The sequence below is a fragment of the Nicotiana tomentosiformis genome, chromosome 7 (assembly GCF_000390325.3).
Source record: "Nicotiana tomentosiformis chromosome 7, ASM39032v3, whole genome shotgun sequence".
NCBI classification, from domain to species: Eukaryota; Viridiplantae; Streptophyta; class Magnoliopsida; order Solanales; family Solanaceae; genus Nicotiana; species Nicotiana tomentosiformis.
In genome coordinates this window covers 59,207,207-59,219,346 of record NC_090818.1, presented here as the reverse complement: position 1 = coordinate 59,219,346, position 12,140 = coordinate 59,207,207, and the positions used below count along the sequence as shown (strand labels likewise).

The following is a 12,140-nucleotide window of genomic DNA, read 5'->3' as shown; positions in this document are numbered from 1 at the left end:
CCGAAAATACAATACATTAGCCTACTTTGGCACCACGAAACCTTAAATTTCTTGGCGAAAGTTTATGGGGCATTACAGTTTCCTTGGTTTCCTGCCATGAAAATTTCTATATGAGCAAAAAGGAGAAAAGCTTTCTAGCTCGTTAGGTTAGCAAATCACATAGATAGTAGATCTAGTGGAAACTAAATGATTAGCTAAGAAAATTCTCACAGACGGCGTCAAACTGTTTGACCTAAAATTTAGATTTAGGTTTAAACAAGTATATTTTCTAGTAAAATAGAGTTAATCTTAGCCAATATTAATATCCAAAAGATGTGTTAACTGATTTTGTTTGGCAAGATAATACGAGTATGATCTATGTAACAATAAATGATGATGATCCAACAATGAGGGAGATAGCATCTAATAGTAATGAATAGCAAAGAATGACATTTAAGTAAATAAAGGCATATGGATCACCCGAAAAGGGTGAAGTTCTTTAGTATTCTTTCTGACAGTGATTGAATAATTGATGCGCCTTTGAATATTCGGATTCTCCTTGGATCGTGGGAGAAAAGTTAGATAAGGATCTCAAGAAAAAGGTATATTTTGTATGTATGTAATAAAGCAAGAATCTCAGTGAATGTCAATATCTTCTCTTACAAGTGAGTGTTCAATGTCTCCTATAACTATGTCTCTTTCTATTTATAAGGGAACATATGCCCCAAAAAAAACTAATAGTACAGATATAGAGAATATTCACTGGAATATTCTCTTTAAGGTCTTATCCTAAAACTAACCGTTATTATTCCGTTTAAAACGAGTGCTCGTCCTCGACCTTTATCTACGTTGACTCCTCGACCTCGCCGTCTATCTCTTGTGAGATTACTTCGACCTTGAACATGCTTTTTGTCAAAGTTATTCTGTGACACGTGACAGTCCTTGAAGGCTCTCTTAGTGCTAATATGGTCTGAACTTAAACTAAGATAATTTTTAGCCCATACACTTAAATAGAAATAAAAGAAATTCTATTACATTAGGATCAAAGAAGAGGGAGAGGGATCGTAAAATTTAAGTCAACAGTTATTGTGTGAGAAATTCTCACTGATTCGGTGCTATTACACCGTAAATCTTGGTAGTTAGTCGTTAGTTGATTAGAGTTTAGAATTACCACGAGAAGGTTTGACGATTAAGATGCCATAATTCATAATCAAGGATGCAGAATATATCATGTGAAGAAAATAAAAAAGGAAAAGAAAAGTCGTGTCAATTTATATATTTTCCCTTCAACAAAGATCCAACAGGGCGCTATAGAGCAATCAGAATTTGGACGTCCATTTAATACACCTGTTATGTCAAAGTTAGCCGGCTGGATTTCCACCACAATTAATACACCTGTTTCAAAGTGGCCTGTGGACCTACCTTATTCTCTTGATATAGTAATCCCCATGCCATGAATTCCCCATCGTTATTTTTTTCTGTCTAAATCAACTACGTACCAATAACTCCAACAATCTGCGCACAATAAAGTCTTCATGTGAAGCCTTATAAAAAAACAAGTTATAATAAAACTTGGATTTTTGCTTCTATCGGAGTATTGAATTCAAGAATGGCGTTTTCTCTTTGCTTTACTCCACTCACTTTATACCCAAAACAGATACCCCTTAAGAAACTTATCATTTCAACAAGGCCAAAAATGTCAAGGCAGAGGCTGTTGACTGTCAATTGTGTTCAAGAAAATTCTCATAATCTTCCTGCGGCAGTGGTTCATGTAAAATCTAGATGGGAAGAATGGCTGTCAACTGCAGCTAGCCTTTACCCTGTTTATGTAACTGTTGGTGGAATTGTTGCCTGCTTGAGACCATCTACGTTTTCATGGTTTGTAAATGCAGGTCCTACTTCTTATAGTTTAGCTCTTGGGTTTATAATGCTGTCTATGGGTCTCACTTTGGAGCTCAAAGACTTATTCAACTTGTTCTTGCAAAGGCCTCTTTCTGTGAGTCTACTTCTCCTTCGTCTTCTTTTGCCATCCCATTTTCGCTCGCTTATAGGGTTGGGTTAGACCCAAAGTTCATTTAAATCCTTTATCCAATGTTGGTCCCATGTTATGTTTTCCATGCTACGGATTTCAAGTCATGGTCCTTTTATAGTCTCAAGCAATTCTCCCCATGAGCTGTCATTTGGGTTGAGTTAGGCCCAAGGTACATTTGATTTAGACCAATATCAGGTTTAACGCAAGTTTCTTATTGTTAGATTGTATACAAGTATGCAAATCAATTATAGGGGAATTAATGTTAGTGTGTTGATGAAATTTAGTGCATTTAAATGTAATATTGAATCTGAATTCTGTTTTCTTCACTACATGGCTCCACGGATTATTCTGTTAACTTGTTCTAAAGAGTGACATCGGGTAACTAATGTCACTGACGGATAGCGATGGCAGCACGGGAAATGAGTTCAATTTGCGCGCTGTTACAAATGCAATCTTTTTTGTTCTAGTGAGTTCAATTTTATTCAAATGTGGCTAAAGAGTGGTCCGGTGTATAACCAAAGCAGAAGTATGAACCATTGGCTCTCATTTCTCAATGAAGGACTAATGACAATGAAAGGGATATTGTCAGTACTTAGTTTCTATGGTAAGTTTCAAAAGAGTGGTACAACTATAGCAGGCTGAATACATCTTTGTTGTTCCATCTTTCAGATTCTTTTTGGTTGTGCTGCTCAATATACAATTATGCCAGCCTTCGGAGTGCTAGTTAGCAAATCTATGGGCCTCCCTCCTTCAATTTCCGTTGGTCTAATATTGCTTGCTTGTTGCCCTGGGGGTACTGCGTCCAACGTGGTATGAATGACTCTTTCTTGTGTTTTTATCCTTATTAGGCTAGTATATTAGGTTTAATTTCTTTTGGACGTGTTTAAATTTTAATGGCATGAGTTTCAGTGGGATATGAACACATTTTTTACCCTTTTTTTCGAATCTAAATCAACCCTAATTGTGTAAAACTGAATCTTTTGTCATGAATTGGCATTGAGTAGCAGTGTTAGATAGCTTTCTTCTAATTCTTTTCATGTGGTCTAGTAATGTTGTATCGGGTAATCTTGTGTGAACCAGCAATGCTTCAATTGATTGTGATAAATTAGGAGAAGTTGCCAGCTAAGCTGCTCGGACTCTTCACTTTCAGTGTTGCACCCGTGTCGACACGTGGGTGTGGGTATGGGATCCGTACCGGATTTGGTCAACCGACTTTGGATACTTTGACCAAAAGTGAAGAAGAAATTTGGGACTTATATAATGATTTCTTAACTCAAAACAAAAGCTCAGGTGAAATTGAAGAAAATGGAATACCTGAATTTCTATGTTAGTCCTTTTCCTTTTATCTCCTTCTCGAATTCTCTTCTTGATCAATATTTTCTCATTCTCGAAATACCTTTATAAGTTTTTCACATAATATCTCATAATTTATACATATTTTTATGACTCTTTTTTATATATTTAAATTATTTATAGCCGAATCCCTGCATCCGTATCCGTACCTGGATCCGTACCCCTGAATCTTTAAATTTGGATCATGAAGGATCCAACTTCTAGATCCGTACCCGAGTCCGAGCAACTTAGGTCGCCAGCGATCCTACACCTACATTTAGTTTAAGCTCTCAACAAAATAACAATGATTTACCTATTTAACCTAGACTAGAATATATTTCCTTTTGATAAGTTCTAGTTCCCTCGACTTTATGACCTTTAGGTTCGTTTATATTTAGATCGGACTAAACTAGCTGATTACTCTATAATCTACAGATAGATTTATGTATACATACATAGATGCTACTTTGTTTTGGCACCATCTCTTAACCTGGAAAAAGCAAGTCATTTATGATTGGTTTCTCATTCTTTCCCTTCCATTACTTTATGTTTAACATCTTGAAGATGACTTTCTGATGTGTTGCATCACAATGTGACACATTGGATCTGTACTCTCTAAAGTCAAATTTACTTCCATTAACATGATCAGTCGTAAACAATTGCTAAAGGACACAGACAACAGCAAAAATTTATTAGGTGTATGCAAATGCTTAGTTTGTCTTTTTAACTTGCTGCACCACTAGGTGGGGTATCTAGCAAATGGTTGAGTTATATGTTAGATAGTTATAGTGAAATTACAGAATTCATTTGAGTTAGCTTGCCAATCTGCAGTCTTACAGTAGATATTAGATCTCTCAACCTTGACTTTTAGGAAATGAAAAAAAAAAAAGGACTATTGATGCTCTGGTTAATAGGAAATCAGTCTTAGAGAAAACCATAGGCTTACCACATTTAATCATTTTTTCGTTTCTGATAGTATTACAGGTAACCTTAATTGCACAAGGAGATGTACCATTGTCAGTAGTGATGACATTATGTACCACGCTTGGAGCAGTTGTTCTCACCCCCCTCTTGACAATGATTCTGGCCGGCACATATGTTCCTGTGGACGCTATTAAGCTTTCCATCAGTACACTACAGGTTACTTCATTTTCACTTTATTTGTTTCTTACAATTCTTACATTTTGATTCATCAAATAATTTGTTTCTTTTTTTATAGTTATTTATTTGCTTCCTTTTTCATGGTACTCTTTGTAGGTGGTGGTTGCTCCGATTCTCCTAGGTTCTTATCTGCAGAGCAAATTTCCAAGAGCGGTGAAAATTGTTACGCCTTTTGCTCCCCTTCTAGCAGTCTTAACTTCGTCACTTCTTGCTTGCAGGTTTAGTTGTTTAAGCTTCTTGTTATTATCACATTGATGCTTGTTACTTTCAGCTGTCATTAATTTTGTTTCTTTATGTCCTAAACTTTTTTTCTTCTCTTATCTCAGTGTATTCTCAGAAAATGTTGTTCGTCTGAGATCTTCAATGGTTGACATGTCAGTTTCTTCTGATTTATCTCTATTTCATCAGGCTCAAACAATACTTGCGAGTGAATTTGGGGCTGTAGTAATCGCTGTACTTTTGCTTCATTCTGCTGGATTCCTTGTAGGGTAAGAACATACTCCTTTTTGTTACACTCAATGTCTTTTGTCTCGTAGGAATTTGTTGTCGTGATAAGGACCTTCTGCAGGTATCTGGCTGCAGCCTTGGGTGGTCTCAGGGAACCTGAGAGACGTGCTATATCCATTGAGGTACTCAATTATTCTCCTATCGGGCTTAAAACTTCCCGTACTTCGGCATTTTATATATGTAGCATCTCTATTTGCGATAACCTTTGACCCCTTTTGGCTATGACTATGAGCTAACTAAAACTCAGCAGACACTGGACGTTTTAGTCTATGTTGACATTCAGTTAGCAATGGAGGTAGTACTTTTTAATGTTTTGTTATCTGAAATACAGCTCCTCTCATAGGGGCAAATATTTAATTCAGAAAGGTGAAAAATGGCTTCCAGTTATGAGGGGATAAGCAATTTTTTACATGACTTAGTCGCTGCTACAAAAAGTGAAAACCACTAGCTGCTGTTTGACATTTATATCTGCAGTTTTCGCCGTTTTGTATCTGCTGTTGCCTCCACTTGTATGAAACCTACAACCAATTTCAACTAAAACCTGGAAACCGGATTATGATTCCTTATTAAACATTTTTTCAATAAGGATTTAGTTTTCATTTCCCTGCTGCTTAAATTGACTTTTCCAGTGATTTAACTTTCTTTCTGTATTCTCTTGCAGGTTGGCATGCAGAATTCCTCCTTGGGAGTGGTTCTAGCGACCGCACATTTTGCATCCCCATTGGTTGCATTACCTCCTGCAATGTCAGCTGTTATTATGAACATAATGGGCAGTACTTTAGGTTTCTTTTGGAGATATATTGACCCTTCTGATTCAAAAACTAGTCTGGAAGCCACTGATAAATCATAGTTGGCTGATAAAATCGTAGTATTCATGTTCAAACATGGTAACCACTTTTTCCTGCTGCTAAAATTGTTGTGAACTTGGTAACTCCTCTCTGTTTATATTCTGTCCCAAATGAGTTCAATACAAATTCGTGTTGGATTTAGCTCATCTACATTGACAATTTAGTTTGTCGTTCCAAGTGGGCTGCCATCTTTTTTCAGGTTTACTAATTTCACATGTTATTGGCAGTTACAAGTAGTTCTCTTCTAGTTAACCTAATAGTGTAAACATTATTTTTAACCCTATCCAGAACTGCCCAGGTACATCGTTCTTCGAACTTTCACATGTTTGCGTACAAAGCTAATGTTGCCAGCTTGATTCCATTTCGTCTTCTGAATCATTGTCAAGATCACTTTGTAGGAGAGGTCATTACAAAAGTATATGGGAGGCCGAACAGATAAAATCCGAAAGATTATGTCTTTAATACAATTCAGTACCGAAGACTTCATGACTAAGGCGAACATAATGAACAAGGAAAACAAAGCAAGAAATATCCGTTGGAACTTGCAGTTTCGAGTAGCCCAGGCTACTTCGTAGGCGCAAGCACAAGTCCAGCTGAATGTTGCAGCTCCTCGGATGGCCCCTCAGCAGGTCGTTCAACTAATTGCAAATACAGGGCAGTCTAAGAATCTTAAGAAATTCACAGATCTTAAGCCACTAGAGTTCGATGATACACAAGCTTCTATTGAGCCACATAAGTTCATTGAGCATTGTGGAAAGATACTAACTACATTGGGGCTGAAGGAGACTCGTGGAGTTTGCTACTTTTCTATTTTCAGGATCTGCAGAGTCATGGTGGAATTCAACTCAGAGAGGTAGACGACCAGGGTTGCCACCTATTGCTTGTCGAAGTTTTCAGCAATGTTTATGGATAAGTTTGTTCCACTAAGCAAATGAGATGCCATGAGACATCAGTTTGAGCAACTACTTCATGGCACTCTGACAATTATAGAGTATAAGGCTAAGTTCACTGACTTAGCCAGCTATGCACCTTTTCTAGTTGCAGATGAGCATGAGAAGGTGAGAAGGTTTGTGGATGGGCTTGAGCATCGTTATCGTGGTCCGGTGGTTAGGGATGTTTGAGGTGGTTCCTACGAAGAGGTAGTTGACACCGCTCTCCGTTATGAGTCCTATCAGGAGAGGGACATGGTCGAGTGAGAAAGTAAAAGGGCTCGTAGCACCGACGGGTTTAGTGGAGCTCCATGTGGGGTAAAAGTGGTTTTAATCGTGGACAGCCCAAGCCTACTCAGTCAGAGTCAGTGACGCAGTCTTCTAGGAGTACTTATACAGCTAGAAAGGGACAGCAACAGATATACAGAAAGGGTAATAGCTCATATCAGTCAGGTCAACATATGAGGTGCTCTAAGTGGTAGATATCACAGTGGTAGTTGTTTTGGAGCAGGTGCGACTTGTTTTACTTGTGGTAAGAGAGGGCATATTGCTAAGTATTGTCTTCTGCTACTAGCCATGCTACTACACAACCACAAGGAACTACTACAGGTACACACACTCAGACTCAGACTCAGCTAGCTAGAGCCGCTCTACAGGTTGCACGTGGACAGGGTAGACATGGTGTACAGGTTGCTCAGGGAACGGGTGGACCACCGAGATTCTTTGATATGGACAGACAGGATGCCGAGACATCTAATGCAGTAGTCACATGTATTATCACTATGGGTTCTTATGGGGCTTACACTCTTATTAATCCTGGTTCTATGTATTCATATGTATCTCCATCTTTTGCCATAAACATAAAATAAGGAGTTGAGTCTCTTAATGTTCCATATATGGTGGTGACCCCAGTAGGAGACTATATCTGTAGATAGAGTCTATAGAGACTGTGCGATATGTATTCAGGGCAGGGACACCGTAGTTGATCTACTAGTGTTGTCGATGTCCGACTTTGATGTGATTATGGGTATAGATTGGTTAGCGTCATGTTATGCTTCCGTTGATTGTCATGCCAAGATTATACGTTTTGATTTTCCTTGAGAACCACGTTTAGTGTGGAAAGGTATAACTCCTCTGACTTAGAGAAAGATAATATCTTATGTAAAAGCACGTCGAATGATTAATAATGGGTGTTTGGGTTTTATTGATCTCGTTCATGTTACCCGCTCGAAGAATGTTACTACTGACAATGTTCTAGTGGTTCGAGAATTTGCTGATGTGTTTCCAGAAGATTTACCCGAGTTGCCTTCGATGAGAGAAATTGAGTTCAGTATTGATTTGGTGTCAGGAACTAAACCTATCTCTATTCCTCCACACCGTATGGCTCGAGTTGAGTTGAGAGAATTAAAGGTTCAACTTTAGGACCTATTTGATAAGGGATTCAACTTTAGTCCTGTGTTATTTGTAAAAAAGAAAGATGGCATAATGAGAATGTGTATTAATTACAGGCAGCCGAATAAGGTGACGATCCAAAATAAATATTACTTGCCACGTATTGAGGATTTATTCGACCAGCTGCAGGGTGCTACTCATTTTTCCAAAATTGACCTAAGATCGGGTTACCATCAGCTGAGCATTAGGACTGAGGATATATCCAAGACAGTTTTTCGGACCAGGTATGAGCATTTAAATTTTTGGTGATGTCTTTCGGGCTTACTAATGCCCCCGTAGCATTTATGGATCTCATGAATAGGGTGTTCAAGACATTCTTAGATCACTTTGTGATTGTATTTATTGATGACATTTTGGTCTACTCTCGAAGTAAGGCAGAACATGAACAACACCTGAGAGTTGTGCTACAAACACTTAGAGAGCGAAAGCTTTAAGCCTAGTTCTCAAAGTGTGAATTTTGGTTGGGTATGTTGATACCCAATTTTGCCCTCGTATTTTTCAAATAGTATATATACTTTTAAAATATCATTTTGTATCATTACCAATTCACAAAGAGTCATACATGTATTTTCTATAATTTTTCATAATTTTTTAAAACTTTAAAATTGTTTTTTTTTTTTTGTATTTAAATTACTTGAATATTTATTAATTATGCTCTCAAATTATTTTGTGATGACTTAATCATCCAAATTTATTATTTACACCCACATATATATTTTATAACATTTTTACTTCATTGCATATTATTACATTTGTATTTTTTTTATCTATTTACACAATTTTTGCAATAATAGCCTACATTCTATACATAATTATATTTATTACATTATTTATGTTAAAATAATATTTTTTATATTTTTATAACGTAAAGCTATTATTTTTCAATATTTTACTTCATAAATAGTATTTTTATTATTTATTAATCACTTTTATAAATTATTTTTGATAAAGTTTGAATATTTAATTTTTATAGCCCAATGAAGGGCTAATTTTCGGACCAAACAGACCCAAATTACTGGCCCACAGGTCCCAAATCCATGGCCCAATGCCTTTAGGACAAACCAAACGACCCTTTTAATCCAACCCAGTCGCGACCCGTTAAACCAACCCGCCCTGCTCGATTTTTAATCTTGTTTATTGATCTCTCAAGATCAACGGACCACAACTACCCTATCACTTTTAATTACCCAACTCCAAACCCTAATCCCCATTTCCCTAAGACCGTCGCCCCCATTTCCCTCGTCTCTCCTCCTCCCTCTTTCAGAAACCCTAGCCGCCTTCACCAACCTTCTCCGAATTCGATTAATTCATGGATTCCTGCCATGATTTATTTATCATTTATGGATTATCTCGTTGTTCCTTACAAGACTATAGTATTACATAGTACTTGCCCCATTTTTGGCAAGTACCAATCTTCCGAATTGAGAGAAATCAGACTCACTCCTCAAGATTCAGATAATTTTTCGTCTATATACATTCATGGAAAGATTATATGGGTTTGATTTACCAAGATTCTTCGGCCAATCTGAGATTCTGGGCAGAACTAGGGTTTGCCTGATTTTTCTCCTAATTTGGTTCTAAATCGATTCTGCATGCTCTTCTTTCCTTATTTTGTGTTTGATTGATTATATTTCCTTGTTTGTTTGTTCAATTCCCATTACTATATAAACCCATCCCCCAACTCCCCCAAGAAGATTCTGAATCGCAAAAACTACTATTGTTCTCTTATTCTTTCTTGTCATATACTATTCTGAGGCTCAATCTCTTGGCCAGCTGAAAGCTAAGGCCACCGGAATTCAATTCTCGAACCTCTTTCAGTGAAAGCACTACTCGGGGTTCATTCGAAACACTTGAGAACTCTGACGCACTGATATTCTTAGGTTCTATTACTCGTTTTGCTATTGACATTGAAGTATTGCTGAAATTACTCCCCTTGTTTACTTGTTCGTCTGTAACTGGTAATGTAGCTACGACTCTTGCAATTTCATTTTTTTTCTCGTTTGAATTCTTGCTCTATATTTCTATGCCTTTGAGATTTTATGAACCAACGTGCTATTGTCTGCTCTGAAGCTATTCTTTGAGGCTCCATGCCTTCTAGTAATCAAACATGTCTAATTGTTGCCTTGGTTCTGTTCCTTCTTAAGTTTGTTGGCTGTAATGTGCGTGCTCGAATGTTTATCACTGTTGTTTAGTTCGAGTGTAGCATCTTGCCTTGTTTTGTACTCTTAGGATGAGTTGAGTCATGCCCAGGATCTGTTCTGATTCCTGTTAAGGCATTTATGTGCAACTTAATAACGTGGTCGAGGAAGTATATATTATAGCAATCGCGCTTAAAGTATAAATGAAAGGAGTGGAACAAAGTGTCGCTTCGGGAAACATGGGTATTGAAAATCTTAAAAACCCGTAGGTTCAATAGGTGATGCCTTCCCAAGGTCTGGTCTCTTCGGTACAGGTACGGACTTTGAGAAGACGGCCTTTTTCTTTGACTGTGTGGAATAAGAGCGGGTGCCTTTCATTTATCAAGACTAGATAAACTGTTCTATAGTTAACTCCTGATTATGTTATTAGCCTAAGCATGATTTCCTTACTACTTGTGGACTAATGTGTGTCCCCTGCCTTGTCTTGTGTCTTTGTGATAAATCCTTGCATGTGTTTCAGACCTAGTTAAATCGTTCCTGTCCAACCTGCTGAATTCCTGATGTTACACTGGTTAGCTAAAGCTTGTCTTCATGCCATTTAAGCTCTAATATGTTTTTGGAACTTATGTAATCTTGTTTTTTTTTCAACAATGTCTGGGACCTTAGGAAACCACATAACAAGTCTCTCATCTCATATATGGCCAACTAGTACCAGGTTCAATACTAGCCTATCTCGATTCTGAGAATTGACATGCTTTTCGTATTATGATTAGTGTTCAACATGCTAAGATCTCCCTGTTCCATTAAGCAGTCACTTGATCATGAGTTGTGCTTTGTTAAGTTGTTCTTTTCATTGGTTTTCTATGATGAACATTCTATGTGCTGGCTGTACTTTGTTTGCTTCTTGCCTGAATCTGCTAGACCTTCATATAAGGTTCCCTAGATTGACTCTGAATCATGCTTCATCATAGAAACTCTTTAGAATGATTTACCATCCTATGTAGTCAAATAGGTCACTCTCAAACTTGTCACTAGAACTATGAGCCTAAATTTGCCTTATATGTGTCTTGTATGCCTTCCAACCTAGCGTGATTTTGTTTATATACCTTGACCAGAGTTGCTGCTAGTTTCACTTTTAAAAACTGAGTGTTTAAGTTGTTCAATTAATTCTATGAGTCATTTGTTACTCGTTTGGTCAAGTTTGGCATCCATCTGGGTAAGTAAATTATTTGTTGGGCCTGGAAGGGGGTCATATGTGTTGTTGGACTTGGTCACAGGATTCAGGGGCACTCTAATTGTTTTCTTGTGAGCCTGTGGTTTGGGCCTGCTGCTTTGTCCGGGAGTAAGGCTATTGAAAGCCTGGGATATCCCCAGGTTACTTTGTATTGGGCATGTGATTGCCTTAGCGAGTTTGTACTTGTTTAGTCTATAGTTTGTCATCTTTAAGTATGTATTATTTCATTCTAGGCCTGTAATGATTTGTAAACAGAATGATGGGGAGATTAATAGAGAGGGAGCTGGGGTATTCTAATGCTTGCATAAAAGGGTAGAAAACATGCCTATAGGGTCTATATGTTCTATTTTCTATCTCGTTCAGCATGCCTTATATATTATTTCGTTTGGTGTGTTGCACACTAGTAGAAATCATGCCTATAAGAATCATGCACACACTTCACTTAACTTGTCGAACATATTGGCTCAAGTTATTGCTACGCTTGTTTCCATGTGCACCACTATACACTTTAGATAGCATGCCTATAGG

At 37.5% G+C, this 12,140-nt stretch overlaps 2 protein-coding genes across 3 annotated transcripts; both read left to right on the top strand.

Annotated features, from left to right (window-relative positions):
- The first annotated feature begins 1,449 nt into the window (after positions 1-1,449).
- LOC104118142 (probable sodium/metabolite cotransporter BASS1, chloroplastic) lies at positions 1,450-6,005 on the top strand. Of its 2 annotated transcripts, XM_009629328.4 has the most exons (7): positions 1,452-1,975; positions 2,681-2,821; positions 4,328-4,483; positions 4,601-4,722; positions 4,831-4,992; positions 5,073-5,133; positions 5,673-6,005. In XM_009629328.4, the coding sequence occupies exons 1-7, from the start codon at positions 1,589-1,591 to the stop codon at positions 5,859-5,861; spliced, it is 1,218 nt and encodes a 405-aa protein (XP_009627623.1). In that variant the 5' UTR covers positions 1,452-1,588; the 3' UTR covers positions 5,862-6,005. The 2 variants fall into 2 exon arrangements, with proteins under 2 accessions (XP_009627624.1, XP_009627623.1); XM_009629329.4 differs by lacking the exon at positions 2,681-2,821 and having other exon boundaries at positions 1,450-1,975.
- Positions 6,006-6,800: 795 nt separating this feature from the next.
- Positions 6,801-7,657, top strand: LOC138895645 (uncharacterized). Its single transcript, XM_070180356.1, has 3 exons — positions 6,801-6,917; positions 7,133-7,254; positions 7,363-7,657. Exons 1-3 carry the CDS (start codon positions 6,801-6,803, stop codon positions 7,655-7,657), a joined length of 534 nt encoding a protein of 177 aa, XP_070036457.1.
- Positions 7,658-12,140: the final 4,483 nt, after the last annotated feature.

Bases quoted from the DNA above. Each gene is read 5' to 3' on its own strand.
- LOC138895645 (XM_070180356.1), top strand. From the start codon at position 6,801: ATGAGACATCAGTTTGAGCAACTACTTCATGGCACTCTGACAATTATA. The intron at 6,918-7,132 runs GTGAGAAGGTTT...AATCGTGGACAG, and splicing joins TTGCAGATGAGCATGAGAAG to CCCAAGCCTACTCAGTCAGA. The intron at 7,255-7,362 runs GTGCTCTAAGTG...TTCTGCTACTAG, and splicing joins CAGTCAGGTCAACATATGAG to CCATGCTACTACACAACCAC.
- LOC104118142 (XM_009629328.4), top strand. From the start codon at position 1,589: ATGGCGTTTTCTCTTTGCTTTACTCCACTCACTTTATACCCAAAACAG. The intron at 1,976-2,680 runs GTGAGTCTACTT...TCCATCTTTCAG, and splicing joins TCTTGCAAAGGCCTCTTTCT to ATTCTTTTTGGTTGTGCTGC. The intron at 4,993-5,072 runs GTAAGAACATAC...GACCTTCTGCAG, and splicing joins TCTGCTGGATTCCTTGTAGG to GTATCTGGCTGCAGCCTTGG.